The 14,551-nt window shown below is 42.6% G+C and overlaps 1 protein-coding gene across 1 annotated transcript in view; it reads right to left on the bottom strand.

Moving 5' to 3' along the window:
• usp3 (ubiquitin specific peptidase 3) overlaps positions 1 to 14,551 on the bottom strand; it is an 84,330-nt gene that overhangs the window by 11,940 nt on the left and 57,839 nt on the right. Inside the window, exons 12-13 of the mRNA XM_067973315.1 lie at positions 2,441 to 2,559; positions 264 to 377 (exon numbers count right to left, since the gene is read on the bottom strand). Coding sequence (XP_067829416.1) covers positions 264 to 377; positions 2,441 to 2,559 — 233 coding nt within the window. The remainder of the gene's footprint in view (positions 1 to 263; positions 378 to 2,440; positions 2,560 to 14,551) is intronic.

Below are 14,551 nucleotides of genomic sequence, written 5' to 3'. Positions count from 1 at the left end.
TATGAGTGGGAGAAATCCAGCAGAAATTTATCCCCTGTGTATGTGTGTATATATATATATATATATATATATATATATTATATACATACACACACGCTGAAGTGAAAAGACGGAAAATGATAGACTGGCGAGCACAGAAGTGCAAACCCCAGCCTATACATCTGTCTCAATAAGCAGTTTAATCAGTATAGATGTTTTGTAACAATTGATATCCTCCAATAGATGGCAGCAGATAAAGTGCCTTATTTTTTGAACACATCTACCTCCAATAAGAAGCACTTCATGTCTAGGCCTCGCAGAGGGAATTCTACATATGTATCTATCTTGTTTCGCAGATAAGCTGTCCAATGAAATCTTTTCAGATGCAAGCACAACACCTAAAATTGAAAGGAGAACAAATGATCATAATGAGGCTCTATTTTTTGAAGGATTATGGTGTAATTCAGTTATACACATTGCAATGTAACAGTTCACTTTAACACGTTAGATTGTAACATGCTGAACAACCAGAAACAATGCATCGTACCATAAATGTTACAGCAAGTGTTACGAATGAAATCATGCTTCTTTAAATTAATCTGCTTATTGTGCGAGTTTTCCATTCATTTTAAATTTAATTTTAAATTATTGATTGATTTATAGTTAACTCTGCATAAAACAGCAACAACTGTGACTTCACACTTTCTGGTGCAACAGATTGAACATAAAAAGGGAACCGTTACATCCTAAAATACATGACCACACCCTAAACCAGTTTCAACAGCACAATGAAAATAGCCAGGGTTAAAGGGAACTATACTCTGTTGAACTGCCCCAAAATGCCTAAATTGTAGCAGACAGTTCAGGATGACACCTTTTAGGTGTCTCAGTCAGCCCTTGTTACTAGGCGGAACTGTGCTTGAGACAGCCTGAAGTCCTGGTGCAGGTGACGGGCTGTGCGCATCATTAAACACGAGAATGAGGTCCATGACAGGCACTCAGGACAATGCGTAGCAATTAATGATTATGGGATAATTCAGTAGAATATGATTCCCTACTTGCTGATCATCAATTCAGAGGAAAGAAATTTATTTAAATAACAAACTGTAGCTTCCTATAGTCAATTTAACAGTGACGTTACAATAATGGTAAATTCATAATGATCAGCAAAAAGAAAGTCCCAATTAAATTGTAGCAGCGACAGGAATGAAGGGCTCTGCTTACTGCACCCCACCCTTCACAAAACTAAAAACTTATCCTGAATGATTACCAGTTACATTCCATACGATCCAGCAGGCTCTATACTGGAACAAGCAGACCTGAATGAAACTAATTGCTTTCATAGCTTTAATTAGCTTCAGCCTCCACTTATTGCTCTTCCCAAATGCGGAATATTTTTGATTTAAAACGACTCTGTGTGTCTACCATATAATGAAGTGATTATGCTGTTAATTTTTCTGACCAGGAAGGCAATGAAGGTTCTTTCACTCATGCCTGCACTACTTGTAAATTAGGAGTCTATCGTGCTTATGTAAGGCTCCCAATACAAAGTCAGCTCTAGTCAGTAACTTGCATTGAGTGGGAGTGCAGCAGGCCTGCCTGGGTTTTTAAAGATTTAAGGATGAAAAGCTATCTACCTGTTATTATTTCAATACTGAGCTGCAAACTCAGAGAATGCAATATCCTAATCAGAGAGCTTTAGTATTGGGGTGAGTGTGAGTAACCTCTATAAAGGTTTCAATTTAAAAAAAAAAGTATTAAAAAAATTCTAGCTCTTAAGGTAACATCACATTTTGCTAAATCACTTTATTCCTTTAAATGCAGCAGATGTGCTGGCTGACTTGTGTCCCATTTCTGCTGCATATTTGGTGTCTGAAATAGGTGCTTTGGCAGCCTTGCACCACCAGCAGGTGCACAACTTTTTACCCTTAAATCTTTAAAAACTCAGGCAGGCCTGCTTGCACTGCCACTCAATACAAGTGCCTGACTAGAGCTGGCACACACTGAGATTGGCCTTCCCTCCGAGTAACTACAGAATCGCAGGCAGTATAAGCCACGGACGCTCACTCGTGCTATACAACTGAGGCACGTGGTTAACTAGATTCCCTTGCAACACATCCTCATCGGTGGAACTAGTCCATTCAGTGATCACGCGATGGAGATTGAAACATAAAAAAAGCTTGTGCACTTGCTGCATTTAAAAAAAAGTGACCGAGGTTAGGTACAAACCTGCATCACTTCACCGTGGTGAAATCTGCTGATAATGTGTCCTCAATGTGTTAATTTGAAAAATGTAATTCAGACATGTGTATTACCAGATTACTAAAACTACAGAACTCCAACCCAGATTTGAAAAAAACCATCCAGTTAATGCAGTTTTAACTGTATTTTTTGTACTTTAAGCTCACATTTTCATCAATAAATACAGCAACTTAGTTACTGAAAAAAGAACAGTACCAACCTTTGGCAACTTTTGAATCCAAAATTTTTTGGTGGACTTCTGTCGCTTTTTACATTTGTGGCACATGTACAGCTCGGTTTCATCCAGCTCTTCCAAGTCTGTGAAACTGCGTAGGCAATCTGCAATTAAAAAAAGAGAACTGCAATCACCAGCTCTCCAAACCGTCATCTGTAATTAATTTTTCAACAACAAGCAAAGTAAATCCAGAGTCTCATAAAAGGAAAAATAAAGTAATGCTTGTACAGTAGTACCTCAAATCAGAAAAGAAAGTAAAAGTACAATATAACAATGCTTTGACCCTTTGCTTTAATCTGTTCCAAGTATTCAAAATTATGAGGGGTTTTGATAAGAGTAGATAGGGAGAAACTGTTTCCACTGGCATGAAGGTCAGTAACCAGAGGGCACAGATTTAAAGTAATTAGCAAAAGAACCAGAGGAGAGGTAAGGAGAATTTTTTTTATGCAGCGAGTTATGATGATCTGCAATGCACTGCCCGAAAGGGGAGTGGAAGCAGATTCAATAGTAACTTTCAAAAGGGAACTGGATAAATATTTGAAAAGGAAAAATTTGCAAGGCTATGGAATTAGCGCAGGGAGAGTGGGACTAATTGGATAGCTCTTTCAAAGAGCTGGCACAGCCACAAATTACTGAATGTCTTCCTTCTGTGCTGTACGATTCTATCATGCTAGTACTCAGCTGTCCTTTGCAAACCAGAGATGCGTCATGTTTGCAAACGGCTCCGATTCCTCCCAAAGCACATTATCAGGCCTCTGTTGGGTGGTGGTCTAGTGCCAGTATGTGGGGAAATCAGCTACAGTCTGCGCACTGCATTGGTCTCTCTACGTTTGCCTGCACCCGATCATGCTTTGTGGGATATTCTAAAATACACAATTAATAAAAATTAAACTTGCAGCTATCCCAGAGTTTTAATTGCGTTTACTGAAATAAAAATATCCACAATGTAATGACACCACTACTTTTATGTATGGTATCCTTTTTTTAAAAATTTGAATCGAAGTTTATATTTCAATTGCATAACCCACTTTCAGAGCAAAAATATCAGGCGAGAGTTTGAGGGGAGAAAAGGGGAGTTTTGATGTCATGACCAGAGCCGTCTAAATCAAAAAAACATTAGGAGTGACAAACTGCAAACTATTTAAACATAAGTCAGAGATAAGAAATAACCATCCAGTCTAAAGCTCATTCCTCTAATTGTTACATTGAATCTACAGCACAGAAACAGGCCATTTGGTCCAACTGGTCTATGCCAGTGTTTATGCTCCACACGAGCTTCCTCCCTCCCTACTTCATCTACCCCCATTAGCATAGCCTTCTATTCCTTTCTCCCTCGTGCTTATCTAGCTTCCTCTTAAATACATCCATGCTATTTGCCTCAACATGTGGTGGCGCGTTCCACATTCTAACCACTGGGTAAAGAAGTTTCTCCTGAATTCCCTATTGGATTTACTAGTGACTATCTTATATTGATGACCTCTAGTTTTGGACTATCCCAAAAGTGGAAATATTTTTGCTACGTCTATCCTATCAAACCCTTTCATTATCTTAAATATCTCTATCAGGTCACCCCTCAGCCTTCTCTTTTCTAGAGAAAAGAGCTCCAGCCTGTTTAATCGTTCCTGATATCCTCTCAGTTCTGGTAGCATCCTTGTGAATCTTTTTTGCACCTTCTCCAATGCCTCTATATCCTTTTTATGATATGGAGACCCAAACTGTATAACTTCTCTGCTTTTCAATTCTAACCCTTTAGAAATGAATCCCAGTGTTTGGTTTGTCTTTTTTATGGCCTTTGTAACCTGGGTCGCTACTTTTAGTAATTTTAACTCATTAATTCTCCCATTTTAGCATCCAACTGCATTCTGCATGGCAACATCGTCCGCAGTCGTAGAAAAATACCCCAAGGCGCTTCCATGTTAAGGGTGCAATATAAATACAAGTGGTTATTGTTGTTGAATAGCCCACCCCCTCCACATGGAATTCTGTTTATTTGTGAGAGGTTACATTTTTAAACCCAAAATGAGTGGTAAGTCACACAGACCTTGGTGCGATTCTCAATGGATCAGAAACACTGATTTCTCTAGCAGATCTCCTGTGGTGTTGTGCAAAGGTAGTCTAGGACCCGGAGTCCACTTCCTGATGTTTATCAAAGTGCCATTTGCAACAGAGTTTCACCTATTGCTATAACAGGAACATAGGAACAGGAGTTGGCCTGTTCTGCCATTCCCCATCACATGGCTGCCCCAAGGTAGAAATAAACCTCACCTCACTGATGATTGAAATATACAGGTTCTCACAGATATAATCATGTTGCTCTTCCCTCCATAAACCTTAATCTTAAATATTTACATTTATATTGTTTGCTTTGCCTCCCATGGCAGATTTATAGTATTTGCCAAGATGCAGCACTTTCCTTATCTATCCTCTTCCCTCCCCAGAAGCTTCCTATTTCTCAGTTGTTTACATGAGTTCTAAAGATTCCCCCCATACTTCCCATAGTGGGTTGGGAGTTCTTGTTGAATGTCAATAGAGTAGCACTCCATCATGGAAGAGTCTCCTGTTGTCTGCTCCAACAACCAGAATCTTAAACAGACAGTCATTGACCATGCTTTGGACCTGACTGACCGACCAACCGACCCCCAACTGCTTCCATTCACAATGTCCAAACTCTGCATCAATGCACATTGAATGTCTCCCCCTGGCCCGGCCTGAAAATCAGTCCTTCTCATCAATGAAAAAACCTTGACCCAAACAAAGCTGTTAGCTCATAAATTCTTATTTGTTGACAAACTGTATAAAATGTTGCAAAAGAAAACAATGAATTTTTTTTATGTTTTCGTTCCTCATTGGTAGATTTGTTGCTTGGTGGTCATGTGAAGCAGGGTATGGCAGCTCCACCAAAAGCAGGGTGAGAATTGAAACTCCAACCTTGCATCACTTTCACATACAGAATTTGTTAACAGGAGCTGGAAATCCCCAGCACTTAAAAGCCAGTGAAATTTCCAACTCTGGGATTGCAACACTGTGAAGGCTCGAGGCCCAGAGAAGCAGGCAGGCCTAGGATGGAGAAACTTCTGGCTGGCATTTCTAACATTAAGTGACTAAGTTCAGGACAATTTTAATTGTTACACACTTATACGTTTTAGATATTTTAATTGACCCGTGAAGAGGAGGCCAACAAAAAAAAGCCAAGAAACTCGAGCGATTCTTTTTTCTCCTGGTTCCAAACTGGTGCGTTTGAAAAAAAATTAGTATTTTGATTGGTTGGCTTTACGGTGTTTACTCATCACTGACCAGTAATTTCCTACATATCAAATAAATGAAAGTGATATGTGGTTGATTTGTATTTAGGCAATGGGATTATGTGAGCCAATCACTATAATTTGTTTTCCTTTTGACTGCCATTTGATTAAAACAAATAACTTGCATTTATATAGTGCCTTTTACAACCTCAGGACATCCCAAAGTGCTTTACAGCCAATGAAGTACTTTTGAAGTGTAGTGACTATTGTAATGTAGGGAACTATAGGATTACTATGTCTTTACAATGGGCTTTCCTGGAGTATTTGAAATTGTGTTCCTGTATTTGCCTCAATTTGGACTCATCATTGGAGTTAATATTCTGCAACTGAGACCCAGACAAGAATTGACAGGGTACGTAATGATGCATATTATACTTTTATACTAGATTCTGAAATGAGTCTGTATCCCCAAGAAGCAGTTGCTGACATCTGTTTGCTTAGGTATTGTTATATTCAACTTAGTGAGCTCGACATCTGTCAGATATCAACAGACAGGCTAGGCTGAGCAGTGTCTTCGAAACCTACCGGAAATGGCAGCTGGATTTATCCGGGGCAAGAACCATTTTGAATCCTGTGAATGGCTGACCACCCAATGTAGTTATGAGAGATACATTTTGATTGCCTTTTGCTCCAATGTATTTTCAAAGGAATTTGAATGGTGGCGCGGAGGCTGACTTTCTACCAATCAGTACCTGGTCTCACGCCCATAGCGATGAAGCAGGCCAGACACTCTGTGATAGTGAACAGCCACATTAGATGTGTTGCAAAGGCCAGTTTTACGTTGAGTGCAGCAAAAGCCTCTGTTATTTTTGATATTCTGAGGAGCATTGTAAAGTTTCTAACTTTTCATGGTCTACTGCTTGTATTTAATACTGTTCATTTATCTGTTTTATGTTGAATAAATCTGACGTAGTTTATAGCCTAAGGTTCAGTCTGATAAAGTACTTATTCTTCCACCTACGGAAGTTGGAGTTCACATGGCAGCAGGGGTATATCCAGTAAGCCGGAATACAGTGACTGCTGATCAGGACCAAGTTTTTAGTTAAGAGTTAGTCTTTGGATTTCCAAAAGACCAAATTCCCAGTCATTGCAGTGTTCAAGTGTCCAATTTGGAAACAGGAATTCAGCTGTAAATTATTAAATGTAGACTTTTGCTGTAACATCTGCTTCTTGTAAATTCGACAATTACTGCTGCAGTTTCCATCTTAATCTCCTCTCAGCGCAAAAAGCAGACTGATTCAGGTGCACAGTGATACTGGTCTTAAGGTGGCCATCTATCCAGTTTTGGAACAGTTTCGTTTTTGAGTGGTTAGTACAGGAATGTCTGAAATGAAAACAGGACACCAAGGGGGAATTTCAACCCCCAAGAACGGGTGGGTTGGAGTCAGGTGGGAGGCGAAAATAGTAGTTTTTTGGGCCACGACCGCAACCCTGCTCCAACGCATCCACTTCCCGGTTTAACATGGGTGCTTTTGGATGCGGGCGAGGAATGCACTGCTTGAAGTCGTGTCTCCAATTAGTGCTGGCAGGCGGGTATTTAGCTGGACACTTAGCATCATTAATAGACGTTAAGTAGCGTTTTTTAAATTGAATTTAACGGAGCTTTAAATTTAACACCTCCAGGACAGTTTTCCCAGGGCTTGTGAATCTCGGCAGGTAAAAGGAGGTGGGAAGGACCGGTTCATCAGGCAAATCCCTTTACTGCACTGCTTGTGGGCAAGGAGGAGCAGAGGTGTTTCCTCCAGCAGAACAAGCTCACCTGCTGCGAACAGCCGACCCCCCAACCCCCCCCACCATGTCCGCAATACCCCCCCGCAGATCGCCGACACCGACTTCTCACTTCAACCCTACCCTCTGTCCCCCATCCAGCCCCCGAGGACACTGATCTCTCCCTGACCTCCCCCATCCAGCCCCCCGAGGTCGCTGATCTCTCCCCGACCTCCCCCATCCAGCCCCCGAGGACACTGATCTCTCCCTGACCTCCCCCATCCAGCCCCCGAGGACGCTGATCTCTCCCCAACCTCCCCCATCCAGCCCCCGAGGACGCTGATCTCTCCCCGACCTCCCCCATCCAGCCCCCGAGGACGCTGATCTCTCCCCGACCTCCACCATCCAGCCCCCGAGGACACTGATCTCTCCCTGACCTCCCCCATCCAGGCCCCCGAGGTCGCTGATCTCTCCCCGACCTCCCCCATCCAGCCCCCGAGGACACTGATCTCTCCCTGACCTCCCCCATCCAGCCCCCGAGGACGCTGATCTCTCCCCGACCTCCCCCATCCAGCCCCCGAGGACGCTGATCTCTCCCCGACCTCCCCCATCCAGCCCCCGAGGACGCTGATCTCTCCCCGACCTCCCCCATCCAGCCCCCGAGGACGCTGATCTCTCCATGACCTCCCCCATCCAGCCCCCGAGGACGCTGATCTCTCCCCGACCTCCCCCATCCAGCCCCCAAGGACGCTGATCTCTCCCCGACCTCCCCCATCCAGCCCCCGAGGACGCTGATCTCTCCCCGACCTCCCCCATCCAGCCCCCGAGGGCAATGATCTCTCCCCGACCTCCCCCATCCAGCCCCCGAGGGCAATGATCTCTCCCCGACCTCCCCCATCCAGCCCCCGAGGACACTGATCTCTCCCCGACTGTTTTCCCACCCGACGGGCAGCCAACCAGTCTGTCAATCAGGCTGGCTGCCGGGTGCGAAACCCGAAAGTAAAATTTTAATCATTCAGTTAGGTTGTGATTGCATAATCCGACCCGCCAACTTTACTTCTGGGTTTTGCACCCGCTCTCTTCCTGGTTCCAGGTAAAAATCATATCCCAAGTCTCTGATTTTTGAAAATCAACATCTTTTCCCCCTCCCCCACTTCAAATTTTACATCAGTGTCTCATGACATTGTGCCTGTTAATATCATACTGATTTTCAAGGATTTTTAAAAAATCAGTAACAAAGCGAGCAGCAGAATTTAAGCCACAATCTCACATCCTGCCTCACCAATACCCTATCTAGATGAGATAGGATTGAGCCGTTCTGCTCGAAGCCCTGCTACGCGATGGGGAGCACATAGCCTCTGAGCAGCCGCCACAAAAACTCCTGTCATCTCATGGCGAACCTTCAGCTATATCGGATCGCAATAAATGTCCGGTGTCAGTAGCAGGGAAGGAAGTATGCAGGCTCAAACCACAGGCGTCAAGCTCTACTTTGCTCCTGAGTTGCTAGCAGCAGTGGCTGGGAGATTCATCTTCCATTCTGGGACACTCTGGGCAATCCACGATGGTTGGCAACCCTATGCACTGTTACACTGAATTGCAGTTCTGTCCACTCACAAATTATGTCTAGCTCCTTCTGCAGTTTCCTGGCTGCACCATCACTCGCCTGCCACCCCTAGTTTAGTATCATCTACCACTTGGCGATAAGTTTCTCAATCCAGGTTGTCCATGCAACTAGAAAGTTGCTGCCCCCACACCAATCCTTGAGGCATTCCATTCAGTAAAACTACCTTAAGTTTCACGGCCTTAAACTTGTGCTGCAGCCTTTCATTTAGAACTTTACCAAAGGCTTTCGGGAAGTCCCGGTACATCACATCATAGGGTTTTCCAACCTCCACTTGGGGTATCAAGGATATTGATCAGGCAAGATCTTCTCTTTCTAAAATAATGATGGCTGCCCAGGACCTGCTAGCAAATGGATCTCAAAGTCATTAGGTTTTTCTAGAAGCCCCTGTGAGAGATACATGCTACTAGGTCTTCTCAGTGAATACTTCTAGCAAGTATTCTGACGAAAGGTCATCGACCTGAAACGATAACTCTGTTTCTTTCTCCACAGATGCTGCCTGACTTGCTGAGTATTTCCAGTATTTTCTGTTTTTACTTCTAGGAAGTAATCGTTCAGTATGTTAACCAGGTTTAGTTCCTCCTCAGTTCTGCCTTTTTTACAGGCTCTTACATTCTTCCCTCACTTTTCTTCCTACAGGCTTTGTAGAGTTTGCTTTTACTTATTTCACTGCTAATGACTGGTTAATCCATTTAAGAGTCACGTATACTTAGTCTTAGCATCTATTGATCTTCAATTACTGGAAATAGTGGAGAACCAAGGGCCTAATGAGAGCGAGGCACTTAAAGTAATTAAGATTAGTAAAGAAAAAGTACGGGAGAAATTAATGGGACTAAAAGTCAACAAATCCCCTAGACCTGATGGCTTACATCCTAGGATTTTAAAAGAGGTGGCTGCAGGGATAGTGGATGCATTGGTTTTGATCTTCCAGAATTCCCTAGATTCTAGAACAGTCCCCATGGATTGGAAGGTATTCAAGAAAGGAGGGAGAGAGAAAACAGGGAACTATAGGCCAGTTAGCCTGACATCAGTACTAGGGAAAATGCTAGAATCTATTATTAAAGAGATAGTAACAGGGCACTTAGAAACTCATAATATGATTAGGCAAAGCCAACATAGTTTTACGAAAGGGAAATCGTGTTTGACAAATCCATTAGAGTTTTTTTGAGGATGTAACTAGCAGGGTGGATAAGAGGGAACCAGTGGATGTAGTCTATTTGGATTTTCAAAAGGCATTCAATAAGGTGCCACCACAAGAGGTTGTTACACAAGATTAGGGCTCATGGGATTGGGGGTAGTATATTAACACGGATTGAGGATTGGTTAATGGACAGAAAACAGAGCAGGAATAAACAGGTCATTTTTGGGTTGACAGGTTGTAACTAATGGGGTGCTGCAAGGATCGGTGCTTGGGCCTCAGCTGTTTACAATACATATTAATGACTTAGATGAGGGGACTGAGTGTAATATATCCAAGTTTGCTGACGATACAAAGCTAGGTGGGAAAGTAAGCTGTGAGGAGGACGCAAAGAGGTTGCAAAGGGATATAGACAGTTTAAGTGAGTGGGCGAGAAGGTGGCAGATGAAGTATACATAGGAACAGGAGTAGGCCATTCAGCCCCTCGTGCCTGCTCCGCCATTTGATAAGATCATGGCTGATCTGTGATCTAACTCCATATACCCGCCTTTGGCCCATATCCCTTAATATCTTTGATTGCCAAAAAGCTATCTATCTCAGATTTAAATTTAGCAATTGAGCTAGTATCAATTGCCGTTTGCGGAAGAGAGTTACAAACTTCTACCAGCCTTTGTGTGTAGAAATGTTTTCTAATCTCGCTCCTGAAAGGTCTGGCTCTAATTTTTAGACTGTGCCCCCTACTCCTAGAATCCCCAACCAGCGGAAATAGTTTCTCTCTATCCACCCTATCCATTCCCCTTAATATCTTATAAACTTCGATCAGATCACCCCTTAACCTTCTAAACTCTAGAGAATACAACCCCAATTTGTGTAATCTCTCCTCGTAACTGAACCCTTGAAGTCCGGGTATCATTCTAGTAAACCTACGCTGCATTCCCTCCAAAGCCAATATGTCCTTCCGAAGGTGCGGTGCCCAGAACTGCTCACAGTACTCCAGGTGCAGTCTAACCAGGGTTTTGTATAGCTGCAGCATAACTTCTGCCCCCTTGTACTCTAGTCCTCTAGATATAAAGGCCAGCATTCCATTAGCCTTATTGATTATTTTCTGCATCTGTTCATGACACTTCAATGATCTATGTACCTGAACCCCAAGGTCCCTTTGGACATCCACTGTTTTTAACTTTTTACCATTTAGAAAGTACCCTGTTCTATCCTTTTTTGATCCAAAGTGGATGAACCTCACATTTGTCTACATTGAATTCCATTTGCCACAGTTTTGCCCATTCACCTAATCGATCAATATCGCTTTGTAATTTTATGTTTTCATCTACACTGCTTACAATGCCACCAATCTTTGTGTCATCGGCAAACTTAGATATGAGACTTCCTATGCCTTCATCTAAGTCGTTAATAAATATTGTGAATAATTGAGGCCCCAAGACAGATCCCTGCGGGACTCCACTAGTCACATCCTGCCAATGTGAGTACCTACCCATTATCCCTACTCTCTGTCGCCTTTCGCTCAGCCAACTTCCTAACCAAGTCCGTACTTTTCCCTCGATTCCATAGGCTTCTATCTTAGCTAACAGTCTCTTATGTGGGACCTTATCAAATGCCTTCTGGAAGTCCATATAAATAACATCCACTGACATTCCCCTGTCCACTACTTTAGCCACCTCTTCAAAAAATTCAATCAGGTTTGTCAGGCACGGAAATGCGAAATTATTTATTTTGGTAGGAATAATAGAAAAGCAGAATATTTTTTTAAAAGGTGAGACACTAAGAAATGTTGGTATTCAGAGAGATTCGGGTGTCAATGTACACGAATCACAGAAAGTTAACATGCAGGTGCAGCAAGAAATTAGGAAAGCAAATGCTATGTTAGCCTATAATGCAAGGAGGTTGGAGTATAATGGTAAGGAAGTCTTGCTACAGTTGTACAGAGCTTTGGTGAGACCTCACTTGGAGTATTATGTACAGTTTTGGTCTCCTTACCTAAGGAAGGATATATTTGCCTTAGAGGCAGTGCAACGAAGGTTCACTAGATTGATTCCTGGGATGAGAGGGTTGTCCTATGAGGAGAGGTTGAGTAGAATGGGCCTATACTCTCTGGAGTTTAGAAGAATGAGAGGTGATCTCATTGAAACGTATAAAATTCTTAGAGGGCTTGACATGGTAGATGCTGAGAGGCTGTTTCTTCTGGCTGGAGAGTCTAGAACTAGGGGTCATAGTCTCAAGAAGTCGACTATTTAGGACCGAGATGAGGAAAAATTTCTTCACTCAAGAGGGTTGTGAATCTTTGGAATTCTCTACCCCAGAGGGCTGTGGATGCCGTTGAGTATATTCAGATTGAGATCGATAGATTTTTGGACACTTAAGGAATCAAGGGATATGGGGATAGGGCAGGAAAGTGGAGTTGAGGTAAAAGATCAGCCATGATCTTAATGAATGGCGCAGCAGGATTGAGGGGCCGTATGGCCTATTCCTGCTCTTATTTCCTGTGTCTTTGGATCTAATTCCTTTACCTCAGAGGTAATGCCAGGACCTGATGGGATACATCCAAGGATCCTGAGGGAAAGGGGGAGAAATAGCAGATGCCCTAGAAATTATATTTCAGGGTTCTATTGAGAGTGGATGTGTGTGGAAGACTGGACAGGGGCCAATCCAATGCAATAACCATTTTCAAAAAGGAAGGCACAGCTAACTTGGGTATAATTAAAGGCCAATTAGTTTAGAAGCTGTGATGGGGCGGTAGGAAAAATTTTGTAATCTTTGATGAAAGGCAAAATTACTAAATATCTAAATGAAGAGAAAATGATTAGAAGCAGCCAACACGGATTTCAGAAAGGAAGATCATGCATGACAAACCTGATAAAAGTTCTTTGAGGAGGTGACAGATATGGTGAATGGGGGAAATGCACTGGATATGGTGATATGGACTTTCAGGCCATTGACACGGTATCACACAGGAGACAATAAGAGAATATAAGGGGTATGGAATTAGGGGGAGCATAGCAAATTTGATTAAATACTGGTTAGAAGAAGGGAAAGAGAGAGTAAGAGTTGAGGGCTGTTTCTCAGAGTGGTTGAAAGTAGGTAGTGATGTTCCATGGATTTTTTTCTAGGACCACTTCTGTTCACAGTGTACATCAATGATTTGGATCTAGGGCTAGAGAGAGAGGTGTCCAACTTTACAAATGAAACAGGAAGCATAGTAAATGATTCTGGGGACCAAAAGAAAGTCATGGGGATATTAATAAGACGGTGGAATGGGCAAAAACTGGTAGATGAAATTTGACGTCAGTTAACATGAAGTGGTACATTTTGATTTTAAAAAGTAATAATTATACTTTGAATGGGGGGGGGGTGCTGGGTGATGTGGAACAGCAGAGGGATTTGGGGGTTCAGGTTCACAAGATGTTAAAAGCAGCACCTCAAGTGGATAAGGCCATATCGAAAACTAATGGAACACTGTATTTCACGACAGAAGTGCAGAATATAAAATTCAAGATGTAATGGTAAATCGATATAAACCTTAGTAAGACCTCGGTTGGAGTACTGTGTGCAGTCCACACAATATAAAGGATATTGAGGATACAGAGTACAGCACAGGTTCACCATGATATTACCTGGCATGAGGAAATACAAATACGAAGAATGATGCGAAAATTTGGGGCTGTTTTTGTTCGAACAGAAGAGATTAAGAGGTGGTTTGATAGAGATGTTAAAAGTTATGAAGGGATGGGACACAGTAGATATAAACAGACTGTTTCTAGTCTAGAACAAGGGTAAATAGATAAAAGATTAAATGCAAGAGATTTAGGTCAGAGAGCATAAGAACATTTTTTATATAGAGAGTTATGAGGCTGTGGAATACACCACCAGGACTAATGATTGAAACAGAGACCATGTCAATATTCAAGAACAGGTTAGATAGGTGGTTGAAGGAAAGAGGAATAAAGGGATATGGGAACTGAGTGGGCACATGGAATCAGGATTACTGCTCATGTAGAGGATAAATAGCAACACGGACTGGTAGGGCCAAGTGGTCGGTTTCAATGTTCTATTTTCTGTGTAATTCTATGTATCCCTGGCATATAGAGTGTTCCACCTCCTTTTTCCTGTCTAATCTGTTATTCCTGAACACTCTCAAATCCTGTATGTTTTACTTTGCTCCACCACCACTGAGCCAAGCGGTCAGCTGTGGCTTAGTGGCTGCACCCTCACCTCGGAGTCAGAAGGTCATGGGTTCAAGCTCCACTCCAGAGACTTGACCACGTAATCCAGGCTGACACTACAATGCAGCACTGAGGGAGTGCTGCGCTGTC

This window comes from Heptranchias perlo, chromosome 38 (genome assembly GCF_035084215.1).
Source record: "Heptranchias perlo isolate sHepPer1 chromosome 38, sHepPer1.hap1, whole genome shotgun sequence".
NCBI classification, from domain to species: Eukaryota; Metazoa; Chordata; class Chondrichthyes; order Hexanchiformes; family Hexanchidae; genus Heptranchias; species Heptranchias perlo.
This window is presented reverse-complemented; position numbering and strand designations above follow the sequence as displayed.